Source organism: Eleutherodactylus coqui, chromosome 6 (genome assembly GCF_035609145.1).
Source record: "Eleutherodactylus coqui strain aEleCoq1 chromosome 6, aEleCoq1.hap1, whole genome shotgun sequence".
In the NCBI taxonomy this organism is placed as follows: domain Eukaryota; kingdom Metazoa; phylum Chordata; class Amphibia; order Anura; family Eleutherodactylidae; genus Eleutherodactylus; species Eleutherodactylus coqui.
The window spans coordinates 33,891,268-33,918,824 of record NC_089842.1 but is presented as its reverse complement, the minus strand read 5'-3'; the positions used below and the strand labels follow the sequence as shown (position 1 = coordinate 33,918,824).

The following is a 27,557-nucleotide window of genomic DNA, read 5'->3' as shown; positions in this document are numbered from 1 at the left end:
TGATGGCAGTCAGGGCACATACTTCATCCTGGCTACTATCATTTTTATCATGGTGATGTAGTGTCATGGCTGCACCACAATAATAGTGCGAAAGTTCATGTGACCGCTTGTCGGGCACTTGAGCACCGAGTCAGACTGAGACCACCATCTTTTCCACATAAGATAAGGTGGCAACACTCCAGGAATTCACATCCACAATGCAGTTTTTCTTCAAAACAAGGATTCAGCAGCCTTTTTTTAAGTGGCGTAACCATAGGGTTTGCAGGGGTTAAAATTCCACCTGGACTCACTCCAGAGGTGTGGCAGATTTTTATTCTCTTTTACAGTTTATGAATTGGAGTAAATGTAATTTAAAACAATGACATATAACCTTTACATACACTGCACGTTCCTGTATGGAAGCCTCACATAAGCTTGTAATGGACAAACTATGTGCTGCCTTCTTCCTGCCACTGCAGAAGGTCCCTGAGCTGTTGTCTGTTGGTAATCCCTCAGTGTATAATGTGCCCCCCCTCACAGCCCTGCTATATGTGCTATACATGCCACAGGCCATGGAAAGTTTACATTTAATAACATTTAAACTCCTGTTTTCACTGCAGTGTGAGGAGCTTGTCACCATTCAGCAGTGAAAGGGCTAAAGTGCAATACTTTCCTGTAAGCGTTAACCCTATTATTAGTGGAGTTGGTAGCATATTTGGGGGGTGGGGGTATGCATGGTGAGCAGCGACCCCAAGTCTGTTACTGCGTCCCTGAGTCTTCTATTGCTTCACTTTAGCAGATCAGAGCAATGTTTTACGGTATTAGAGTTTACACAATGCATGGCATTAAATAAACACCTGACCACCTGGCCTCTAACTACACATCAGCATTACCCTCACTATCAGGGCTAATGCCACAACTTTACAATCCAACAGTCCATATCATTAAGGTGTCAACATAGGGGGCATCCACCCATGTCATGTTTCTTGGCAAGCAGCGTCCATCTCTCTGTATCTCCTTCTCATTTTACATAGCAGTCACTGAGCTCTGTGTATGCACAATAGAGGAAACTGCCGTGTCACTTCTGGTAATCCAGTGACAGATCTCGTGTTCATCAGTATGACATCATGTATCACGTCAAGTAGAAGTTGAAAAAAGTAATATGAAAATAAAAAAAACAATGTGACACGTGACCTAGAGATTACACTGTGTGCAATGTTTAAAAGAGTTGTACTGCCCACAATGGACCAGGAAGCACTCTTACTGCGAGCAATATCAACCATTGAATGTCGTGTTGTCTGACCACAGGGAGAAGTCCAGCTACATGATTGTTCCATAATTTATCTTCACATTTGGTTTGCACGTTTCCAGTTTTCGTAGTTCTTCCTTCTTCTCATTATACAATCCATTGTAATCCATGCTAGAACAAAACCCAAAAACTCCAGCATCAACAATAAAACAACCACAAAATGAATGACCAACTGCCCTGCAGCCAATTAATCATTCTGGGATCATTCATACAACTGATTCCACCAGCAAAGCTGATGATTAAACTTTTCAGGACTGCAGAATTACTATGAACATCCTGTGGTCCTGAAGTGTGTCTGAAGCAGGCTCAGGAGCCAAGTCTGCTCCACATCCAATGTTTCTGACAACTGATGGTAATTGCTGCGATCAGAGTCAGTGCTGATCACAGCAGTTAACTGCTAAGGTGCCATCATGAAAGCTGACCACTCATTTAAACAGTCAGTTGGAAAGGGAGAACCTCTTACTGTACCCCATCAGCAACCTCTGTAGCATAATCAAAGTGTGTCAATGGGCTAGCATGGCTGCCCTGAGCCTACTGAAGCCTCTGAGAACTGTTATACAAAGATGGTGATCAAGCATTGCCGATGGTAACATCAAAAATCACTATATACTGCAATACTGAATTATTGCAGTATATAGTACAAGCAATCAAATGATCACAAGTCCAAGTCTACTGTAGGAACAAAATAAAAGTGTAAAAATGTTTTTAGAAAGTCTTTTTAACAATTAAAAACATATTAAAAGTAAAAAAAAAACATTTTTCCTATGTTTCCTATTAGGAAAGTAAACAATAAGAAAAACATATTCAATATTGCCGTGCATGTAAAAGTCTGGGCTATTAAAATATCACAATATTTACCGTGAATGCCGTTTAAAAAAAAAAAAAAGTTAAATAATACCAGAATTGCGGGGATAGGAGTGAAGGGATTTGAATCCCAGGTCCCCTAAAAATCCAATATAGCAAGTGCTGTAGTAGGATTGGAGGGGGACATGTTTAGGGCTTATTTACACAATTACTATATCGGTCTGGTTTTCACGCCCGGATGATATACGCTCCTATCTAAGCAGTTCTGCTCCCCCCTTCCGTCCCTCTCACTGGTATTCTGCCTCTCTCCTCCAGTCCAGTGTTTGTAATGAGAGGAGGTGGCATGGGGAGATAAGCTCTGCCCCATCCCACCCACTACCATTGCAAACCGCTCAGAGGGGAGGAGAGAGCCAGTGAGTGGGAGGGAAGGGGGGAACTGCTTAGATAGGAGCTTATATCGGCTGGCCGTGAAAACCTGACCAATATACGCTTGTATAATCTTTTTACAATTATGGTAGGCCTCACCGGGTATTTTATCCAGGAACTTCCACCAATCTTAGTCAGCGCCTGAAATCTATGCTAACACCACATAGATGAGCTTTGTAAGATTAAAAGTCCATAACCTCTCTTTGATGGAGTTAATCCTTTGACTGTTAGAGAGTATTGCTTTATACTGTAAATTGGAGTGAAATCTTCAAAAATCTGCTACATATATATACAACCTAAGACATGTAAATTGTCAGTTTTGTAAACAATGTATTAGTATTAGACATGTATAACTTGTGCCCCCCACGTGTATCAACCTGTACATGTATAACTTGTGCCCCACATGTCTAAGCCTGTACATGTATAACTTGTGCCCCCCATGTCTCATCCTATACATGTATAACTTGTGCCCCCCACGTCTCATCCTATACATGTATAACTTGTGCCCTCACATGTCTCATCCTGTACATGTATAACTTGTACCCCCCACATGTATTATCCTGTACATGTATAACCTGTGCCCCCACATGTCTCATCCTGTACATGTATAACCTGTGCCCTCACATGTCTCATCCTGTACATGTATAACTTGTGCCCTCGCATGTCTCATCCTGTACATGTTAAACCTGTGCCCCATGTCTCAGCTTGTACATGTATAACTTGTGCCCCCACATGTCTCATCCAGTACATATATAACTTGTGCCCCACATGTCTCATCCTGTACATGTATAACTTGTGCTGCTCACATGTCTCATCCTATACATGTATAACTTGTGCCCCACATGTCTCATCCTATATACGTATAATTTGTGCCCCCCACTTGTCTCATCCTATACATGTATAACTTGTGTCCCCACATGTCACATCCTATACATGTATAACTTGTACCCACACATGTCTCAGCCTGTACATGTATAACTTGTGCCCCACATGTATCATCATGTACATGTATAACTTGTGCCCCCTGTCTCATCCAGTACATGAATAACTTGTTCCCCACATGTCTAAGCCTGTACATATATAACTTGTCCCCTCACATGTCTCATCCTGTACATGTATAACTTGTGCCCCACATGTCTCATCCTATACATGTATAACTTGTAATCTCTACATGTCTCATCTTGTATGTGTATAACTTGTGTCCCCACGTCTCATTCTGTACACATATAACTTGTGCCCGCCACATATCTCATCCTGTACATGTCTCTTAGACTCACCGTAATTCCTCTATGTTGCAGGCTGGACTGGACAGAGCGTCCGTCAAGTCACTGAAGTGAGGACCAGACAGATAGCTCTCAGACAGGTCAAGTATCTTCAGGGACTGGTTATTCCTTATTACAGATGCCAAGTGGGTACAGGATGTATACGCTAGTTCATCACAACCCAAACTGCAAGAGTAAGAAGATAAGATGAGATGAGGGTGACTCATTCACAGAGCATTAGTATAACATCTGTACATGGTGAATGTGGAGAGAAAATGTCCCCGACTTTTAGTAACATCCATAGGTGTCATCACTAGAAGCCATCTCTTGTGTGTGGTGGATGTCTGGAATGGCAGCTATATAATTATGTCCACTGACACCTAATCAATGGTCTAGAAACACAGAATTCCTGAGTAATGTCCTCACTTTATGGCATGTCATTAATCAGTGAGTAATTTTGCAGCACATGGATGTACAATAGTCATAACGCTGGGTGAAGGACCTTGTGTCAGCGGTCACCAGCGACCGAGAACTCTCCTTCCACCACTATGTATTGTAGCCGTCAGTCTGCGGCTCCTGTGTCCTCCATTCACCTCTGATCTTCTCATTATTACATGTCACACGTGTACCAGTCACAGCTGCTCACATGGTCAGGAGATGCTAAATACCATGTGCTGCTGTGGACCTGACATGGATAGTGAGCAGTAAAGCAGAGCTGGGTGTATCCTGCAACCCCTTGTCTGACTCTTTTCCCCCACAAGTGGCACAGGATGTTGGCACTATGATGGTTGGAAGTGGACTGTATTAGTCTCCCTCCAGATATAGATACTTCTATATATGATGAGAAGAACGTACATGTCTGCGCTCAGCCACTCAGATGAAAAATACCATTTGTATTATTTACAACTCCAGGAAGTGACACAAAACCTTTTCCTGCCAGTCTGACAGGTGGCAGCGGAGGAATACTGGTGGGTTGACTCTAGTCTAAGGTATATGCTTGTCAGAAGAGTGACACGATCAGTGAGGGTTCGGGGTCACATAGACGGAGGGAAGAGAAATATAGGGGCCAAAAGGGTGGTTTTACTTGTCTAATTACATAAAGACTATTATACTGGGGTGTCTGCAGCATTCAGAGCCGACAGTCACTAACACATAACGCAGGCAGTTTTACACAGGATAGGATGAGATACACAGGAGCCGTAAACTTCTAATTTATTGGCTGACATAGCTGTATGAAGGCTTGGTTTTTATAGGACAACTAATATGTTTTATTAGCATCATTTTTGGGTTCATATAATGTACTGTAGAATGTCTTTTTTAGGGGGATTTGTTAAAAAAAATGAAGTCTGCCATTTGTCTTTTGGATTTCATCTTTGAAGACACATTTAGACGGGCAGCATTTTTATGCATAATAAGCGCATAAAACAATGCATCTATTAAAACCTTAAAAAGATAGGACATGCGTGATTACAATGCACGCATCTAAGGTCCGTGCTACGTGAAAAGATAGGACCTGACTAGAGATGAGCGAACGTATCCGTCCGAGCTTGATATTCGTGCGAATATTAGGGTGTTCGGGATGTTCGTTATTCGTAACGAACACCATGCGGTATTCGGGTTACTTTCACTTCCTTCCCTGAGACGTTAGCGCGCTTTTCTGGCCAATTGAAAGACAGGGAAGGCATTACAACTTCCCCCTGTGACGTTCAAGCCCTATACCACCCCCCTGCAGTGAGTGGCTGGGGAGATCAGATGTCACCCGAATATAAAAGTCGGCCCCTCCCGCGGCTCGCCTCAGATGCCTTGTGAGTTAGATGAGGGACAGTGCTGCTGGTACCGGAGCTGCTGTAGGGAGAGAAATAGCAGTTAGTGTAGGCTTCAAGAACCCCAAAGGTCCTTATTAGGGCCAGTAATACCTGTGTGTTGGCTGCTGTTAGCAGTGCCTTTTTTTTTTTTTTCTCAAAATCGCCTCTGCAGAGCGTTGCACCCGGCATTAGGGACAGAAGTGTTGGATAGGCAGGGAGAGTGTTAGGAGTGAGTGTAGCCTTCAAGAACCTCAACGGTCCTTTCTAGGGCCATATTTAACCGTGTGCAGTACTGTCCAGGCTGCTGTTAGCAGTGCTGCATTTTTTTTTTCTCAAAATCGCCTCTGCAGAGCATTGCACCCTCCATTGATACTACAGGGAAAGAATTGTGTAGGCAGGGCCACAACACAGTTATTATTCATTGAATATACGCAGTGGGTCCTTTTGTTGTAAAAAAAGGGAAAAGAAATCTATTTGTCCTGCCTCTGTCCGTCCTAAGGGCTGTGGACACGTGTGAGCTGCGTGTACAACGTTAAAAAATCAGACGCACCCAGCTACGGTTTACTGCTGGCTTCGCCATTTGCTTTCCTTAATTGGGAAAAAAATACCTGCTCTGCCAGAGTTAATAACTCTGCTACCCTCAAGTTCTGTGACACATTAGCAGGGCCACAGCACAGTTATAAAACTTCTCATGTTCATTGAATATACGCAGTGGGTCCTTTTGGTGTAAAAAAAGGGAAAAGAAATCTATTTGTCCTGCCTCTGTCCGTCCTAAGGGCTGTGGACACGTGTGAGCTGCGTGTACAACGTTAAAAAATCAGACGCACACAGCTACGGTTTACTGCTGGCTTCGCCATTTGCTTTCTTTAATTGGGAAAAAAATACCTGCTCTGCCAGAGTTAATAACTCTGCTACCCTCAAGTTCTGTGACACATTAGCAGGGCCACAGCACAGTTATAAAACTTCTCATGTTCATTGAATATACGCAGTGGGTCCTTTTGGTGTAAAAAAAGGGAAAAGAAATCTATTTGTCCTGCCTCTGTCCGTCCTAAGGGCTGTGGACACGTGTGAGCTGCGTGTACAACGTTAAAAAATCAGATGCACCCAGCTACGGTTTACTGCTGGCTTCGCCATTTGCTTTCCTTAATTGGGAAAAAAATACCTGCTCTGCCAGAGTTAATAACTCTGCTACCCTCAAGTTCTGTGACACATTAGCAGGGCCACAGCACAGTTATAAAACTTCTCATGTTCATTGAATATACGCAGTGGGTCCTTTTGGTGTAAAAAAAGGGAAAAGAAATCTATTTGTCCTGCCTCTGTCCGTCCTAAGGGCTGTGGACACGTGTGAGCTGCGTGTACAACGTTAAAAAATCAGACGCACCCAGCTACGGTTTACTGCTGGCTTCGCCATTTGCTTTCCTTAATTGGGAAAAAAATACCTGCTCTGCCAGAGTTAATAACTCTGCTACCCTCAAGTTCTGTGACACATTAGCAGGGCCACAGCACAGTTATAAAACTTCTCACGTTCATTGAATATACGCAGTGGGTCCTTTTGGTGTAACAAAAGGGAAAAGAAATCTATTTGTCCTGCCTCTGTCCATTCTAAGGGCTGTGGACACGTGTGAGCTGCGTGTACAACGTTAAAAAAACAGACGCACCCAGCTACGGTTTACTGCTGGCTTCGCCATTTGCTTTCCTTAATTGGGAAAAAAATACCTGCTCTGCCAGAGTTAATAACTCTGCTACCCTCAAGTTCTGTGACACATTAGCAGGGCCACAGCACAGTTATTAAACTTAGATTATTCATTCACTAGAGGCAGTGGGGCGTTTCGTTTTCAAAAAAGGGAAAAAATTATATTTGGCCTGCAGTCTTGCGCCAATTTATTTCCTGCCTGTGAAATCAAATCACTGGTAATACAGCATGCTGAGGGGTAGGGGTAGGCCTAGAGGACGTGGACGCGGCCGAGGACACGCAGGGCCAAGTCAGGGTGTGGGCACAGGCCGAACTCCTGTTCTAGGTGTATCGCAGCCGTCTGCTGCGCGATTAGTAGACAGGCACGTTTCTGGCGTCCCGACAGTCATCGCACAATTCATGGGTCCACGCGGGAGACGGTTATTAGAAAATGAGCAGTGTGAGCAGGTCCTGTCGTGGATGGCAGAAAGTGCTTCGAGCAACCTATCGTCCAGCCACAGTTATGCGCCGTCCACTGCTGCAAATCCGAATCCTCTGTCTGCTGCTCCTCCTTCCTCCCAGCCTCCTCACTCCACTACAATGACACATGCTCAGGAGCGGGAACACTACCAGGAACTGTTCTCGGGCCCCTGCTCAGATTGGGCAGCAGTGGTTCCTCTCCCACCAGAGGAGTTTATCGTCACTGATGCCCAACCATTCGAAAGTTCCCGGGGTCCGGGGGAAGAGGCTGGGGACTTCCGCCAACTGTCTCAAGAACTTTCTGTGGGTGAGGAGGACGATGACGATGAGACACAGTTGTCTTGCAGTGAGGTAGTAGTAAGGGCAGTAAGTCCGAGGGAGCAGCGCACAGAGCATTCTGAGGAAGAGCAGCAGGACGATGAGGTGACTGACCCCACCTGGTGTGCAACGCCTACACAGGACAGGTCTTCAGAGGGGGAGGCACGGGCAGCAGCAGGGCAGGTTGCAAGAGGCAGTGCGGTGGCCAGGGGTAGAGGCAGGGCCAGACCGAATAATTCACCAACTGTTTCCCAAAGCGCCCCCTCGCGCCATGCCACCCTGTAGAGGCCGAGGTGCTCTAAGGTCTGGCAGTTTTTCACAGAGACGCCTGACGACCGACGAACAGTGGTGTGCAACCTTTGTCGCGCAAAGCTCAGCCGGGGAGCCAACACCAACAGCCTCACCACCACCAGCATGCGCAGACATATGATGGCCAAGCACCCCACAAGGTGGGACGAAGGCCGTTCACCGCCTCCGGTTTGCACCCCTGCCTCTCCCCCTGTGCCCCAACCTGCCACTGAGATCCAACCCCCCTCTCAGGACACGGGCACTACCGCCTCATGGCCTGCACCCACACCCTCACCTCCGCTGTCCTCGGCCCCATCCACCAGTGTAGTTCAGCGCACCGTCCAGCCGTCGCTTGCGCAACTGTTGGAGCGCAAGCGCAAGTACGCCGCCACGCACCCGCACGCTCAAACGTTAACCGTCCGCATAGCAAAATTCATCAGCCTTGAGATGCTGCCATATAGGGTTGTGGAAACGGAGTCCTTCAAAAGTATCATGGAGGCGGCGGCCCCGCGCTACTCAGTTCCCAGTCACCACTACTTTTCCCGATGTGCCGTCCCAGCCCTGCACGACCACGTCTCCCGCAACATTGTACGCGCCCTCACCAATGCGGTTAGTGGCAAGGTCCACTTAACTACGGACACGTGGACAAGCACAGGCGGGCAGGGCCACTACATCTCCCTGACGGCACATTGGGTGAATTTAGTGGAGGCTGGGACAGAGTCAGAGCCTGGGACCGCTCACGTCCTACCCACCCCCAGAATTGCGGGCCACAGCTCGGTGGTGGTATCTGCGGAGGTGTATGCTTCCTCCACTAAAGTACCCTCCTCCTCCTCCTCCTCCTCCGCAACCTCTGTCTCGCAATCAAGATGTGTTAGCAGCAGCACGTCGCCAGCAGTCGGTGTCGCGCGGTGTGGCAGCACAGCGGTGGGCAAGCGTCAGCAGGCCGTGCTGAAACTACTCAGCTTAGGAGATAAGAGGCACACGGCCCACGAACTGCTGCAGGGTCTGACAGAGCAGACCGACCGCTGGCTTGCGCCGCTGAGCCTCCAACCGGGCATGGTCGTGTGTGACAACGGCCGTAACCTGGTGGCGGCTCTGCAGCTCGGCAGCCTCACGCACGTGCCATTCCTGGCCCACGTCTTTAATTTGGTGGTTCAGCGCTTTCTGAAAAGCTACCCACGCTTGTCAGACCTGCTCGTAAAGGCGCGCCGGCTCTGCGCACATTTCCGCAAGTCCCACACGGACGCTGCCACCCTGCGCACCCTGCAACATCGGTTTAACTGCTCGACCCACGCTATAAGGAGAACCTGCCCACTCTCATTCCCGAAGAGGAAAGGGGTTCGAGAGTGTTGCTATACCACAGGACCCTTGCGGACAAGCTGATGGTAAAATTCCCAGCCGACAGCGCTAGTGGCAGAAGGCGCAGTACCGAGGGCAAGGTAGCAGGGGAGGTGCGGAGATCGAGCAGCATGTACATCCCAGGCAGTGCAACAGTCTTTAAGGGCCTGGACAGCTTTATGGCTCCCCACCAAGACTGTGTCACCGCTCCCCAGTCAAGGCTGAGTCGGCGGGAGCACTGTAAAAGGATGGTGAGGGAGTACGTAGCCGATCGCACGACCGTCCTCCGTGACACCTCTGCCACCTACAACTACTGGGTGTCGAAGCTGGACACGTGGCCTGAACTAGCGCTGTATGCCCTGGAGGTGCTTGCTTGTCCTGCGGCTAGCGTCTTGTCGGAGAGGGTGTTTAGTGCGGCTGGGGGAATCATCACAGATAAGCGTACCCGCTTGTCAACCAACAGTGCCGACAGGCTAACACTCATCAAGATGAACAAAGCCTGGATTTCCCCAGACTTCTGTTCTCCACCAGCGGACAGCAGCGATACGTAAGCAATACGTAGGCTGCACCCGCGGATGGAAGCTACATTCTCTCTCACCATCCAAAACGGGGACATTTCTGCTTCATCAATCTGTGTCTAATATTCCTCCTCCTCCTCCGGCTCCTCCTCCTGAAACCTCACGTAATCACGCTGAACGGGCAATTTTTCTTAGGGCCACAAGGCTCACTCATATAATTTTTCTGAACAATTTTTAAAAGTTTCAATGCGCTTAAAAGCGTTGGAACTTTAACTTGAACCAATTTTTCGTTAAACTGGGCTGCCTCCAGGCCTAGTTACCACTTAAGCCACATTAACCAAAGCGATTAATGGGTTTCACCTGCCCTCTTGGCTGGCCATGGCCAATTTTTTGGATGTACATTAGTACTGTTGATACAGCAATTTTTGTGGGCCCTCGCCTACAGTGTAATCAAATGAATTTTTAGCCCACCTGCATTACAGCTGACGTTACATCCGCTGTGTTGGGCAATGCAATGGGATATTTTTGTGTATCGCCGGTGGGTTCCAGGGAGCCACCCATGCTGTAGGTGCACACGGAGTGTAACCTACATGTGTCCACTTGTAAAGAACCCCAGTCTGACTGGGGCATGCAGTGTGGGCCGAAGCCCACCTGCATTAAGCACGACATTACTACCTCAGCTGTGTTGGGCAATGCAATGGGATATTTTTATGTACCGCCAGTGGTTTCCTGGCACCCACCCATGCTGTGGGTCCACAGAGAATTATAAATGCATCTGAAAGCACATCTAAAGAACCCCAGTCAGACTGGGGCATGCAGTGTGGGCCGAAGCCCACCTGCATTAAGCACGACCTTACTACCTCAGCTGTGTTGGGCAATGCAATGGGATATTTTTATGTACCGCCGGTGGCTTCCTGGCACCCACCCATGCTGTGGGTCCACAGAGAATTATAAATGCATCTGAAAGCACATCTAAAGAACCCCAGTCAGACTGGGGCATGCAGTGTGGGCCGAAGCCCACCTGCATTAAGCACGACATTACTACCTCAGCTGTGTTGGGCAATGCAATGGGATATTTTTATGTACCGCCGGTGGCTTCCTGGCACCCACCCATGCTGTGGGTCCACAGGGAGTTGTAAATGCATCTGTTTCCACTTGTAAAGAACCCCAGTCTGACTGGGGCATGCAGTGTGGGCCGAAGCCCACCTGCATTAAGCACGACATTACTACCTCAGCTGTGTTGGGCAATGCAATGGGATATTTTTATGTACCGCCGGTGGGTTCCAGGGAGCCACCCATGCTGTCGGTCCACAGGGACTTCACAATAGGGGGTTGTACCTGCCTGTGTCTATGAATTAAAAAGCCCGGTCTGACTGGGGCATGCAGACACCTTGACAGAATGAATAGTGTGTGGCACATAGGTTCCCCATTGCTATGCCCACGTGTGCAGCTCCTGATGGCGGTGGCACAGGATTATATTTCTCATTGCTTCTGTACAGCATTGTGGGCTATCGCCCCGCCCCTTTTAAAGAGGGTCGCTGCCTAGCCGTGCCAACCCTCTGCAGTGTGTGCCTGCGGTTCCTCCTCATGGCAGACGCACTTATAAATAGACATGAGTGTGGCGTGGCATGAGGGCAGCTGAAGGCTGCGCAGGGACAACTTGGTGTGCGCTGTGGACACTGGGTCGTGCGGGGTGGTTGGTCAGCATGTAACCCAGGAGAAGTGGCAGCGGAGTGTCCTGCAGGCAGTGATTGTGCTTTGTTGGAGGTAGTGTGGTGCTTAGCTAGGGTATGCATTGCTAATGAGGGCTTTTCAGAAGTAAAAGTTGTTGTGAGGGGGGGCTCACTCTTGCCGGTATTGTGGCTTAATAGTGGGACCTGTGAACTTGAGATGCAGCCCAACATGTAGCCCCTCGCCTGCCCTATCCGTTGCTGTGTCATTCCCATCACTTTCTTGAATTGCCCAGATTTTCACACATGAAAACCTTAGCGAGCATCGGCGAAATACAAAAATGCTCCGGTCGCCCATTGACTTCAATGGGGTTCGTTATTCGAAACGAACCCTCGAACATCGCGGGAAGTTCGTTTCGAATAACGAACACCCGAGCATTTTGGTGTTTGCTCATCTTTAGACCTGACCTATCTTTGGTGCGTGATGTGCAGGAGTTTTCTATAGACTCCGATGGTAGTAATTTAGCTGTGTTCGACAGTCAGAAGAGAAGCTTAGAAGTCAATAGACGGATTCCAAACATCAGCAGTGTCGCTACACCCAGAAGCACATTTTAAATGTCCCGCTGTAAACATCTGTTAGTCCCCATGGGCATGAGGGGAAAGCCCTGAGAATTCAATGCATCTCCCTGCAGGTTCCCTTAATTCTAATTAAGGGACTAATAGGAGTTTATAGCAGGAAATTCAAAATGTGCTTCTGGGCAGCAAGTTTCCAATGTCCTGCTGTAAGTAGTGGGGAATTCCTCCAACACCACTGCTAAGCAATTCCCCAGCATCAGGGGGCCAGTATCCCTCCCCCTATCTCCCCAGCATCGGGTTACTCAAGGTATTTCCCGATAGTGGGATGTGAGAGAGGGTGGGGTTAGAGGCCTTCCCTGTGAACCGGAGGGGGGTTAGAGGGATCTGCAATCTAGTCCCTCCCTTTAGCACCTCTCCCTTTCAACTCGCTATGGAGAAATTCCTGGCAGAATTCCTCTTGCCCCACCCTCTCTCTAGCTCCACTCCTCTTTCTCTGCACTATGGGGATATCCCTTTGGAATCACGGTAGCCCCACCCACCCTTTCTCTGCACTATGGGGATATCCCTCGGCGATCCCCAGAGCAGATGGAGAGAGAGCGGTACTATGGGGGTTAACCCATCACAGGGAGATAGAGAGTGGTGCTATGTGTCAATCCCCCATAGCCCCACGTTCTCTTTGCTATGGGAAAATCCCCAAACCCTGCGGGGCCTATTCTCTCTTCCCTCCTGTAGAAGCTGTGCTTTTTTAAGCAACATGCTGCACCAGTGAATGCATAATTTTCATGTGTGTGAAGCTCAAGTCTTCTGCACGTGAAAAATTACCCGTGTATGTGACTTTTTGCGCAGTATAGCTGCGATTATTTTACGCGTCTATACAGCACTAAAACCATGGCCATATGAAAGAGCCCTACAGCATTCAGTGTGCAAAATAAATAATAATGTGATTACACTGTTTTTGGGGTCACCACGATTCCGGTAATACCAAGTTTACAGTTTTTTTATGTCTTGCTATTTTGGTACTTACCGTAAAATCTCTGTGTCGCACGTATCATTGGGAACAAAGCTTTGACTGTAGGTATAGCTACTAGCACTTTATGGCGGACAGAAAAAAATTATAACTCGGGAATTGCACCATTCACAACAGCAAAGGAAAGAAAACTCTGACTAGGAGAGAAAAGGCAATAAATAAAATAGACGTATACTGGGTGTTTGCTGAATGAACGAGACGGGAAAGAGATTTTTTAACAAGTACTAAAATCTCGTACAACATCTCGTTAAACCGTGCAACATCCACAAGCAATGCGTAGGAAGGGGAGAGGATATATCATGATAGATGCGGAAAGCCCACAGCTGTCTGTAAAACTCTCTGACTAAGGAAGGATTCCGCTGACACAAATGTATGCACCTGATGGACCTTTACAAAGATGCGTACATAGAGAACCATGTGACAGCTTTACACATCTGCAGAGCTGTGGCCCCATTATGAATCGCTCATGATGCTCCCACTGCTCAAGTGGAAAGCGTTATCAACTGAAATGGAGGTGCCCAACCTTCTGCACAATAGGTTTTGCTCACCAAGGACCATATTGAATAAGAAATGGGAACTAGAGATGAGCGAACGTACTCGTTACGAGTACTTACGCACCCGAGCACCGCCATTTTCGAGTACAGCGGTACTCGCGCGTAAAGATTCGGGGGGCGCCGTGGCGGCACGGGGGGTAGCAGTGGGGAGTGGGGGGGAGAGGGAGAGAGAGAGGGCTCCCCCCTGTTCCCCGCTGCTACCCCTCGCACCGCCGCGCCTCTCCCCGCCCCCCGGCGCCCCCCGAATCTTTACGCCCGAGTACTGAAGTACTCGAAAATGGCGGTACTCGGGTGCGTAAGTACTCATTACGAGTACGTTCGCTCATCTCTAATGGGAACTTTAGAGGCCAAAAGGTTCCTTTTTGGGCCATCAGGAATTGTAAACAAGCACTCAAAGCATCTGAAAGAGGCTGTATGATATAGATTCTCAAGGCTTGCACCAGATCCAAAAAATGGGACGCAGTACTACTTTATCCTGATGGAAAACAGTGAACTGATGGCTTGGCTGACAAGGCTACCAGCTTGGAAACCCTGGAGAGGTGACTTGTAGGTCAGAAGATGTACTAGAACCTCGCTTATTAGTTAAAAAGAATGGGACTGAAGTGAGTCAAACACCAGATTCAGGTCTCAAAGCAGTATGGCAGAGCAATATGGAGGGACGGCATGAACAACCCCTTGCAGAAAAGTATGGACGTTCAACTTTGAGGCCAATGGACATTGAAACAAAACAGATATAGCGGATGACTGAACCTTCACGGAACTCAGACTCAATCTTATATCCAGGCCTTGCTGCAGACAGGACTAAAGGTGAGAGAGGGAAAAACTCATAGGGTAAAAATTGGAACTTTCACATCAAAGAAGAAAACTCTTCCAAAGACCATGATAAACATGAGAGGAGGATGATTCCCTCACCTTTAACATAGTTTGAATGATACGCTCCTCAAACCAGCATGTTCTCAAGACTGTGCCCTAAACCACCATGATGTTAAGTGAAGCATTGACAAACTTGGGTGGAAAAGGAGTCCCTGTAAGAAAAGATCTTCTCGAAAAGGGAGGTGCCATAGGGCATCAACAAGAAAATGAACAACAGCACACTTGTCAAGGCCCATCTTGGGCTAGGAGATCTACGGGTTGCCTTTCTGCCTTGATCTTCTTGAGAAGACATGGGATTAGTGAAAATGGAAGAAAGACATACGGGAACTGAAAGCCCATCCGCTGGATTATGAGCACATCTATGACTTCAGCCAGTTTATCCTGAGGCCTGGCTACAAAGGCCAGTAGCTTGCAAGTGATTCTGGATGCCATCAAATTGACTTCCGAACAACCCCACCTCAGGCATATCATCGGAAACTCTTCAGGATTTAGCTCCGATTCTTCTGGATTGACTGTCTCTCGACTGAGGAAGTAAGCTATCCAATTGTCCACCCCTGGTATATGCAATGCCTAAAGATCCAGAAAGTAACCCTGCTCAGGCTGGAATTATGGCCATTTCCTCCATGATTGTTAAGTTACAGGGCGCACCTTAGTGATTTAACCCCTTCTCACTCCAGGACATACATTAATGTCCTAGAGCCTCAGGGTATGTATGAAGAAAGATTGCGGGACAACCTTTCTTTATACAGCGCGGGCGTCAGCTGGTTATTACAGCTGACAGCCACGGGCAATAGCCACATTTGCCAATCATGGCTATTAACCCTTTAAATGCTGCTGTCATTTCTGACAGCAGCATTTAAATCCCCCAAACATCGTCCCGTATGGCCCCCCACTGTAAGATTGCAGGGAAACATAAGGGGGTCGTGGCAGATGGGGACCTTCTGAAAGGCCCCAGGGCCGTCTTTGAGACTGTCTATCAAGCCGTCCCGTGGGGTTAATTGATAGACTGCCTGTCAGATCACAGTATGATATAATAGTATGGCATTACATCATACTGCAGGAGTGATCAAAGCATCCCTGGAGGAACTTAAAAAAAAAATTAAAATCAGAATAATAAAGTTTTACTAATTGTAAAACAAACATATTTCGTATCGCCGGGTCCGTAAAAGTCCGATTTATCAAAGTGGCACATTATTTACCCCGCATGGTGAAAGTCGTTCGGAAAAAAAACAAAAAACGCCAGAAATGCTCTTTTTCAGTCACCCTGTATCCCAGAAAAAATGCAATAAAAAGCGATCAAAAAGTCATATGTATTCCAAGGTGGTACCAACGCAAACTATAGGACCCCCCGCAAAAAATGAGCCATAGCATAGCTACATTGACGGAAAAATAAAAAAAGTTATTGTGCACAGAAGAATGCAGCAGAAAAAAATGTAAAAAAATTAAATGTCTGAAAAAAAAGTAGTACAACAAAAAAAACTACATGTTTTGTACGGTAGTAATTGTACTGACCCATAGAATAAAGTTATCATGTGATTTTTGTTGCAGTTTGTGTGCCGTAGAAACAAGATGCACTGAAAGATGGCGGAATGTCTCATTTTTTTCCTTTTACTCCACTAGGATTTTCTTAAAAATATTTTAGTACATTATATGGTACATTTAAATAGCATCATTGAAAAATACAACCCATCCCACAGAAAACACGCTCTCATATAGCGATGGATAAATAAAGGAGTTACAATTTTTAAAAGGGGGGGGCGAATATGAAAAAAAAAAAGCTGCGTCATAAAGGGGTTAAATATGCAACCATTATAATGTTGTGGGTCTGAACCTAAACTGGATCAGAGAATGTATCTTAATTCATAACACGTTATCAGCAGGATAGATTCTTGTTCCGTTCAAGTTCCATGCACTGAGAGATTCCACAACATTCCCCCAGCAGGAAAGACTGGAGTCCATAGTGAATACCTGCCACTGAAGAGGCAGGGAGGAGCGCTCTAGACAGACTTTTGGGGAGACTAACATTCAAAGAAGTACATGCTAAGTTTGCCAAGAAACATAAACCCCTCTGAACCAATGAGCAGATAGATCTTTCTCACCTTAAGAAAATGGCTCACTGGAGAGGTCAAGCGTGAAATTGGCTGATTGGAACGGCCACAAAGGGGGGTAATATCAGTTTCAGCACTCTCATGCAATAGCAAATGGACACCCATTTTGGTGCTATTAAAGAGCAAACCTGATCCTGAAATTGATGCTGTTTCCCCAGTGGCAATAGTACCAAGGCCCGAACCATATCGAAGGATAGGCCCAAAAAAAGTCAGATACTGTGAGGGAGAGAAGGACAACTTGGGGTGATTGATCATTCAACCGAACCTGGGCAACGTATCCATGGTAATGGGAAGAATTTCAAGGTTGGCCACCCTGGTCGGAAAGTTTATCAAAATCTTGTCAAGATATGGAATTACAACTATTTCTCTAGCATGGAGGAGAACCACCAATGCCAAAATCTTTGCAAACACTCAAGGGGACATAGCAAGCCCAAAAGGAAGTGCTGTTAACTGATAATGATCAAAATGAACGGCAAAATGGAGAAAACACTAGTGGGTTTGTTGGATGGGATATGAAGATAGGCATCCTTCATGTCAAAAATTGAAATAAACCCCCCCTGCTCCATGGGTACAATGAACAATCTCAGTAACTGCATGCGGAAATGCCTGACCTTTATATACTGATTACTAGAGATGAGCGAACCTACTCATTTCGAGTAATTACTTGATCGAGCACCGCGATTTTCGAGTACTTCAGTACTCGGGTGAAAAGATTCGGGGGGCGCCAGGGGGCGGGGGGAGGCGTGACGGAACGGGGGGTAGCAGCGGGGAACAGGGGGAGCCCTCTCTCTCTCCTTCTCCCCCCCCCCCACTACCCGCTGCAACCCCCCACTCACCCACAGGGCCCCCCGAATCTTTTCGCCCGAGTATGGAAGTACTCGAAAATCGCGGTACTCGGGCGAAAAAGGGGCGTGGCCGAGTAGGCTCGCTCATCTCTACTGATTACCTTTTTCCAAGTCCAGAATGGGTCTGACAGATCCATCCTTTTAGGGCACTACGAAGTGTTTGAAATAAGAACTCGTAGAGTGTTGGAGAGGAGGGACGTGAAAGATGACACCTTAAGACACAAGACTGTGTACCACCTAAATGAGGGCTTGGGCCCTTTGAAGAGATCTTGGAATGTATAAGCTGAAAAGTACTCAGAAGGATGGTTGAAAAATTCCATAGTAACCTGAAGAAATTACCTCGCAAACCTAGGCTTCCAAGACTTGGGTAAGCCAGGACTCTCTGAAAAGAAAAAGACGTCCCCGCACCCTGAAGAAATTTGTGGGGCTCCCCTGTGAAACAGAGGACTTATTTAACAACGATTTAAGAGGTTGAGGCCAAGGACGCCAAGAGGGTCTTGGCTTAAGGAAGGCTTACACTTTTGATCTTGTGTTGCCTTTTTACTGTCCACAAACTGGGGACTAGATCAGGAAATTAAGAAAACTGCAACCTTTTTCTCTATATGGTTTGCATGCATCTTGGCTTATTCTGTGGAAGGTGGGAACCTTTCCCATTGGTGGCATCAGCAATAATTTTATCTAGTTTGGCACAAAAAAACCTGGCGCCAACAAAAGGAACATTTGTTAAGATCTTTTTAGAAGAATAATCTGCCTCCCAAGATTTTGGCCACAACATGCGATGAGTAATTATTAAGGCTGCAAAAGCATGTGCCAAATGTTTGGCTGCATGAAGGGAAACATCACAAATAAATTCCCTGCCTGGCCAATCTGATAAGCAATATCCACCAATTCTTCTGCCGAGGAACAGAAATGAATACCCCTGCGCAGCTGCTTGGACTACTCAGCTGTGACCTTGCCAACCCAAGACGCTTAGGCATAATGAATCGTTTTTCGGGACTTTTCTACTCCCTGACTAAGATGTCATCAAAATACTCATTTTGGGAGGTGGGTGTGGCCTGGCCGAGGGAGAAGATCTTGATCCACAAAGATGACACCACCCATGTTATTCTCAAACCTGAGGATGCTATTTCTTAATTACTACTCAAATATTGGGAACTTAATTTGCCCTGCTCACAATGTCCTCAGTCGGCATCAAAATTTCAAAGAAAGCAAGCACAAGATTGGATCCAAAAATGACACTCATCTTATTACGCTGGATCCCAAACTGCACCTATACTAGGTGATTCCGGAAGCTCCCTAACAGGCGAACTTTTCATCCCCCCCTCCATTGATCAAGCCTAGTAGCCTGTTAAATTTCTCCACATATGTTCTGGAACAGATGTTGTTTAACCTGTTCTTGTTTATGTTCTTAAATACGATCTACCAGTCTTCTTTAAATGTCCACATATCTATTCTTGTGTTCTGAAATATCAAGATGTTGGTTAAAATATTATCTCTACATACTAATGGGCTGAATTTGCCTTTTAAGAGATCCTCACTCTGGAAAGAGGCCCTATCTATGGTTGCTGATATCATATGTGCACAGGAAACCCACTTCGCAATTTCTGCATGCCCAAAATTTTCACACAAAAAATTTATCTAGCATGCTCCTCCAAAAATCAAGCAGGAGTTATGATCGCTTTTAAAGATCCCCTACAGGTTGATATCACGTCACAAGAAATAGATGTCAAGGGAAGATGCTTGATCTTAACAGGCTATTTAAACCATAAGCCTCTCACATTGGTCAATTTATACACCCCAAACAATTCTCAAATACGTTTCTTAAATAAAACTATCAAAAAAGTAAGGAGACGCGAGGTGGGCAACCTTATGATATGTGGTGACTTTAATACTATGTACATCCATTTAGTACATTTAGTACTATGTACATAGTATTATTATGTATATCCATTTAGTACATTTAGTACTATGTACATGATAAGTTGTCTGATTCACAAGGGGACCTCTGAAAACGGCGCCTTCCCTGCTCCCCTGGCTTCATAAAGAGGCACTATTTGACACTTTTAGATGCCTGGATCCCTCCTCTAGGGAGTTTATTTTCTATTCACCAAGACATAAAACCTTCTCAAGAATAGATTTGATTTTGGTGAACAGGGCTGCCCTCTCCCTAGTTACATCGGCACAAGTTGGGATAGCAACTTGGTCTGATCATGTCCCTGTCTCAATTTGTTTCTTTGGAAGAATTCGGTGAACAACCTAAAACCTGGAGAAACAACAAGTTTTTAATAAAACTCCCAAAATATCACTCTATTATAATGTCCTCTCTGAAAGATTACTTTAAAAATAACTCTATCCCTGAAATATCTCTGCTCACTATTTGGAATGCACATAAGTCTATCAGAGGGGTTCTGATTAAAATTAGCGCCCAACACAAGAGGGAAAAACTCAACAAATTAACAGACTAATAACATAAATTTCTACTACTGAAGACCAACTTTCTAATGCTCCTTCTGAATCTCTAAATAAGGAATTATTTACTTTGAGACAGGCGCTTAGATCTAAGCTGATGGACAACTTTGACAAAAAAATGCGAGCTAAATGGGCGTCATTTTACATGTCCAGCAACAAACCATTAACGCATGTTGGCCAATCTTGTAACAAAAAGGTACAAAAATCCCAAATCCCATATATAATTGACCCCTAAAACCCAACAGTGAAACTATACCTTCCCTCTCACATAACAGAAACCTTTCACCAAAACTTTCAGCAATACTACAACTTAAAACATGATAAAAACACTCCTCAACCCACTAGTGAAGCCATTGAAACATTTTTGAGTGATATTAAGCTTCGACTCTCTCGGATTCCCAACTACAAATTCTTAATAATTATATATAACCCACAGAAATAATAGATACCATTAAAACTTTAAAGCCTCAAAAAGCCCCTGGGCCTGATGGTTTTTCTAATGACTACTTTAAGCTATTTTCTATCTCACTTGTCCCACATATGTCACGTGCCTTTAACCAAGGAATCACATGTGGTTATTTCCCTAAAGAAAATCTAGAAGCAACAATTGTAACAATCCCTAAACCAGGAAAAGACCCTACTTACCCCTCTAATTTTAGACCTATTTCTCTTTTAAACTGCGATATTGAGATTTATGCTAAAGTGATAGCTCAGAGGCTCTTAAGTATCCTGCCCGACATTATACACTCGGATCACGTAGGATTCACAAAGGGAAGACAGGTCTCTGATGGAACTAGAAGAATTCTAAATCTCCTATACAGACTTGAACATACACGCCAAAAAGCAGTATGACGTAATGCTATAGCATAACGTCATACTGCAGGAGCGATCAAAGCATCGCTGTATGTGGTCCCCCTGGGGACTAAAATAGGGTGTAAAAAAAACCAAACAATAAAGTTTTAGTAATTATTAAAAAAAAGGAATAAAAGTTCAAAATACCACTCTTTTGCCATATTTGCAATAAAATATTCTAAATAATAAAGCAAAAATATGTATTTGGTATCACTGCGTCCGTAAAAGTTTGATCCAGCAAAATAATGCGTTATTTACCCTGCATGGTGAACGTCGTTCAAAAAAAAAAAAAAGAATGTCAGAAATGTGCTTTTTTGGTCACCCTGTCTCCAAGAAAAAATGTAATAAAAAGCGATCAAAAAGTTGTTTGTATACAAGTATGGTACCAACGGAAACGGCAGGACATACCTCACTAAATGAGCCCTCACACAACTATGTCGCCAAAAAAATAAAAAATAAAACTTGTGTGCATAAAATAGAGACAGAAAATAATTTGGAAAAATTAAAAATAAAAAATACAAGTAGTGCAGCAAAAAAAAATTTTTTTTTTAAAGTTTGGTATCATAGTAATCGTATTGACCCGTAAAATAAAGTTACATGTCATCTTTGTTGCAGTTCGTGCGCGTAGAAACAGGATTTATCGAAAGATGGCGGAATGTCATTTTTTCTCAATTTCTCTCCACTTAGAATTTTTTTAAGTTTTCAGTGCAATATGTGGTACATTAAATAGTACCATTTAAAATACAACTCATCCCGCAAAAACCAAGCCTTCATACAGCAACGTCGATGTATGTATAAAGGAGTTAAGAATTTTTAAAAGGGGGGAGGAAAAAACGAAAATGGAAAAAAGCAAAAAAGCTCTATCACTAAGGGGTTAAAGCTTTTAGGTGGGCAGGACAAGCTTCACAAGGTGCTAATTTGATTGAGACCCATTTAAATTTATTGACATGCTGGTATTACACTCCCTCCATATTGGCTAGAAGAGGCATAGCCGCCGATGCCCAGTGCTAGAGAGGTTGTGGACATCTTCTGGCCATGCCCACAGCAGAAAGACATTTATTACTGCTGTAATTAGGTTATCCACCATCGCTGAGAATTTGGAAACCTGCTCCATGTTCACATCAGAGTCAGAGGGAGATACATATACCTCACCCTCTGCTCAGCTACTATATCTAGGGAACACTTGGAGACATACTCTGTGAGGCACTGAACGAGAGGATGAAGCCAGGGACCCGGAAGATAAACTAGAGCAATAGGACCTTAAAATATTACATGGTCTACCCCGAGGAGATACCTGCAAAAAAAATGCCATCATCAGATATATTCTGTCCAGACGGACTGGACATGCGGTGAAGCTTGTCAAGAATTGCCATGAATATCCCCGCACTACTCAGTTTCCAGTCGCCACTACTTTTCCCGATGTGCTGTCCCAGCCCTGCACGACCACGTCTCCCGCAACATTGTACACGCCCTCACCAACGCGGTTACTGCCAAGGTCCACTTAACAACGGACACGTGGACAAGCACAGGTGGGCAGGGCCACTATATCTCCCTGACGGCACATTGGGTGAATTTAGTGGAGGCTGGGACAGAGTCAGAGCCTGGGACCGCTCACGTCCTACCCACCCCCAGAATTGCGGGCCCCAGCTCGGTGCTGGTATCTGCGGCGGTGTATGCTTCCTCCACTAAACCACCCTCCTCCTCCGCCTACGCAACCTCTGTCTCGCAATCAAGATGTGTCAGCAGCAGCACGTCGCCAGCAGTCGGTGTCACGCGGCACGGCAGCACAGCGGTGGGCAAGCGTCAGCAGGCCGTGCTGAAACTACTCAGCTTAGGAGATAAGAGGCACACGGCCCACGAACTGCTGCAGGGTCTGACAGAGCAGACCGACCGCTGGCTTGCGCCGCTGAGCCTCCAACCGGGCATGGTCGTGTGTCAACGGCCGTAACCTGGTAGCGGCTCTGCAGCTCGGCAGCCTCACGCACGTGCCATGCCTGGCCCACATCTGTAATTTGGTGATTCAGCGCTTTCTGAAAAGCTACCCACGCTTGTCAGACCTGCTCGGAAAGGTGCGCCGGCTCTGCGCACATTTCCGCAAGTCCCACACGGACGCTGCCACCCTGCGCACCCTGCAACATCGGTTTCATCTGCCAGTGCACCGACTGCTGTGCGACGTGCCCACACGGTGGAACTCTACGCTCCACATGTTGGCCAGGCTCTATGAGCAGCGTAGAGCTATAGTGGAATACCAACTCCAACATGGGCGGCGCAGTGGGAGTCAGCCTCCTCAATTCTTTACAGAAGGGTGGGCCTGGTTGGCAGACATCTGCCAGGTCCTTGGAAACTTTGAAGAGTCTACCCAGATGGTGAGCGGCAATGCAGCAATCATTAGCGTCACCATTCCTCTGCTATGCCTCTTGAGAAGTTCCCTGCAAAGCATAAAGGCAGACGCTTTGCGCTCGGAAACAGAGCCGTGGGAAGACAGTATGTCGCTGGATAGTCAGAGCACCCTCCTGTCTATATCTCAGCGCGTTGAGGAGGAGGAGGAGGAGCATGAGGAGGATGAGGAGGAGGGGGAAGAGACAGCTTGGCCCACTGCTGAGGGTACACATGCTGCTTGCCTGTCATCCTTTCAGCGTGTATGGCCTGAGGAGGAGGAGGAGGAGGAGGAGGATCCTGAAAGTGATCTTCCTAGTGAGGACAGCCATGTGTTGCGTACAGGTACCCTGGCACACATGGCTGACTTCATGTTAGGATGCCTTTCTCGTGACCCTCGCGTTACACGCATTCTGGCCACTACGGATTACTGGGTGTACACACTGCTCGACCCACGGTATAAGGAGAAACTTTCCACTCTCATACCCGAAGAGGAAAGGGGTTCGAGAGTGATGCTATACCACAGGACCCTGGCGGACAAACTGATGGTAAAATTCCCATCCGACAGCGCTAGTAGCCGAAGGCGCAGTTCCGAGGGCCAGGTAGCAGGGGAGGCGTGGAGATCAGGCAGCATATACAGCACAGGCAGGGGAACACTCTCTAAGGCCCTTGACAGCTTTATGGCTCCCCAGCAAGACTGTGTCACCGCTCCCCAGTCAAGGCTGAGTCGGCGGGAGCACTGTAAAAGGATGGTGAAGGAATACGTAGCCGATCGCACGACCGTCCTCCGTGACGCCTCTGCCCCCTACAACTACTGGGTGTCGAAGCTGGACACATGGCCTGAACTCGCGCTGTATGCCTTGGAGGTGCTTGCTTGTCCTGCGGCTAGCGTCTTGTCAGAGAGGGTGTTTAGTGCGGCTGGGGGAATCATCACAGATAAGCGTACCCGCCTGTCAACCAACAGTGCCGACAGGCTTACACTCATCAAGATGAACAAAGCCTGGATTTCCCCAGACTTCTCTTCTCCACCAGCGGACAGCAGCGTAAACAATACGTAGGCTGCACCCGCGGATGGAAGCATTGTTCTCTATCACCATCAAAAACGTGGACCTTTTAGCTTCATCAATCAGTGTATAATATTCATCCTCCTCCTCCTGCTCCTACTCCTGAAACCTGACGTAATCACGCCAAACGGGCAATTTTTCTTAGGCCCACAAGGCTCAGTCATATAATTTTTGTAAACAATTTTTATACATTTCAATGCTCATTAAAGCGTTGAAACTTGCGCCTGAACCAATTTTTATTTTAACTGGGCTGCCTCCAGGCCTAGTTACGAATTAAGCCACATTAACCAAAGCGATTAATGGGTTTCACCTGCCCTCTTGGTTGGGCATGGGCAATTTTTCTGAGGTACATTAGTACTGTTGGTACACCAATTTTTGGGGGCCCTCGGCTACAGTGTAATCAAATTAATTTTTAGCCCAGCTGCATTACAGCTGACGTTACATCAGCTGGGTTGGGTACTGCAATGGGATATATTTATGTACCGCCGGTGGCTTCCTGGCACCCACCCATGCTGTCGGTCCACACGGAGTTGTAACTGCATGTGTCCACTTCTAAAGAACCCCAGTCTGACTGGGGTATGCAGTGTGGGCCGAAGCCCACCTGCATTAAGCACGACATTACCTCAGTTGTCCAGGGCACTGCAATGGGATATATTTATGTACCGCCGGTGGGTTCCAGGGAGCCACCCATGCTGTGGGTGCACACGGAATTCCCATTGCGGAGTTGTACCTGCCTGTGACTATTTATAAAAAACCGCGCTCTGACTGGGGCATGCAGACACCTTGACAGAATGAATAGTGTGTGGCACATAGGTTCCCCATTGCTATGCCCACGTGTGCAGCTCCAGATGGAGGTGGCACAGGATTGGATTTCTCATTACTTCTGTACAGCATTGTGGGCTATCGCCCCGCCCTTTTAAAAAGGGTCGCTGCCTAGCCGTGCCAACCCTCTGCAGTGTGTGCCTGCGGTTCCTCCTCATGGCAGACGCACTTATAAATAGACATGAGGGTGGTGTGGCATGAGGGCAGCTGAAGGCTGCGCAGGGACACTTTGGTGTGCGCTGTGGACACTGCGTCGTGCGGGGGGGGGAAGGGCAGCATGTAACCCAGGAGAAGTGGCAGCGGAGTGTCATGCAGGCAGTGATTGTGCTTTGTTGGAGGTAGTGTGGTGCTTAGCTAAGGTACGCATTGCTAATGAGGGCTATTTAGAAGTAAAAGTTGTTGGGAGGGGGGGGGCACTCTTGCCGCTATTGTGGCTTAATAGTGGGACCTGGGAACTTGAGATGCAGCCCAACATGTAGCCCCTCACCTGCCCTATCCGTTGCTGTGTCGTTCCCATCACTTTCTTGAATTGCCCCGATTTTCACAAATAAAAACCTTAGCGAGCATCGGCGATATACAAAAATGCTCGGGTCGCCCATTGACTTCAATGGGGTTCGTTACTCGAAACGAACCCTCGAGCATCGCGATAATTTCGTCTCGAGTAACGAGCACCCGAGCATTTTGGTGCTCGCTCATCTCTAGTTGTTATATATTATACCACTGAGGTAACCTAAAAAAGCTGCGCTGTGATTGGTTGTTATCTAGATATATAAAAACGAATGTATGTCTGTCTGTCTTCGCAGCAACGCGCGACGGGTAAGCTAGTGTTAAATAAATTATAATGGACAGAATGATTACACCAATAACAAATTAATGTAGTGGTTTTTCTGCAATTTTTTTACACATTTAAAATAATATATATCTTTTTTATCTGTACAAGACCCCTAACATTTTCTTTTTTTATCAACAGTGTTGTGTAAGAGGTTTGTTTTTGCAGAACAAGTTGTACTTTTAAATGGCGCTATTTGTTGATTATTGAGACATTTTGATGATTTTCGATTCCGTTTTAGGTAAGGTAAGATTGGCAAAATTAGCTATTTTTGACAAGTTTTTTGTATTTTTTTAAAAAACGTACTAACTTTTTTTTCTAGGTCAGTATGAACATAGTAATACAATATGCGTGATTCAAAAATAAACATAGTAAAGAGGGGAATGGTGAGGTTTTGACTTTTTTATTTTTAAAAAAATGTTATTATTGTTTTAACTTTCAATTTTTGTTCCTGTAGGGCAGTTTAATATAACCATCTCTTCATTCATCTAATATATGACTATACTTCTATATAACAGTGCATCGGAAGGCCTATGAAGCTCAAACAGAGGCTGAGCCTTATAGACCACTACAACTGGTAGATCCAAAGGTTATATCCAAGCCGCCAGGTACCATAGCAAGCCATCGAGTCCACGTGATCACATCACAAGGTTTTCTGATGGGTGAGGGAGCACTGCTTGTCAACATTTTACACACAGCGGTCACACTGACCGTGGCATGTAAAGGGTTAAACAGCAGGAATTAGCGCAAGTGCCAGATTGTCATCTGACAGCTGAGTACCCATTCTTCCTGGCACGGAAGACCCATATCAGAATTCAAATGCAGTGCCGTCAAGAGACTTTTATAGCTAATGTATGAATATGCAGAAGAATCACCTTTCTGTGATGTTTCTGGTCATGTGACCAGTTTCTGATTTGATACAATGTTTTTTACATTGGTTGTGGAATCTATGGGTCGAACAATACGACAGAAGATGCATAAGCCTTCTGTTTGGGAATCAGTTAAACCACCTTGGATTTTACTTGATTATTAGTGCAGAATTCTCCCTCATGCCATGAAACTGCATCATTCCTCTTTGTTCTGTGTGTGATGTCCTCTAAGGAGAGCAATGTGGGACATATTGATAGCATGGGGTGTATTCAGACTCCGTAGATAGGGCTGCACCAGCTGCAATTACACCATAGACAGAAGTAAGCCCCTGAGGCGTCCTGAGAGAGATGTCACATATCTCAGTGCAGTCAAGGGATTATTTCAGTGACATAACAGTCGGGCAGGGCATAAAATAGTATAAAA

At 46.2% G+C, this 27,557-nt stretch overlaps 1 protein-coding gene across 1 annotated transcript in view; it reads right to left on the bottom strand.

Annotated features, from left to right (window-relative positions):
- Nucleotides 1-304: 304 nt before the first annotated feature.
- Nucleotides 305-27,557, bottom strand: part of LOC136632019 (NACHT, LRR and PYD domains-containing protein 3-like) — a 112,094-nt gene continuing 84,841 nt past the window's right edge. The window contains exons 9-10 of the mRNA XM_066606559.1: nucleotides 3,796-3,966; nucleotides 305-1,399 (exon numbers count right to left, since the gene is read on the bottom strand). Coding sequence (XP_066462656.1) covers nucleotides 1,300-1,399; nucleotides 3,796-3,966 — 271 coding nt within the window. The 3' untranslated portion in view covers nucleotides 305-1,299. The remainder of the gene's footprint in view (nucleotides 1,400-3,795; nucleotides 3,967-27,557) is intronic.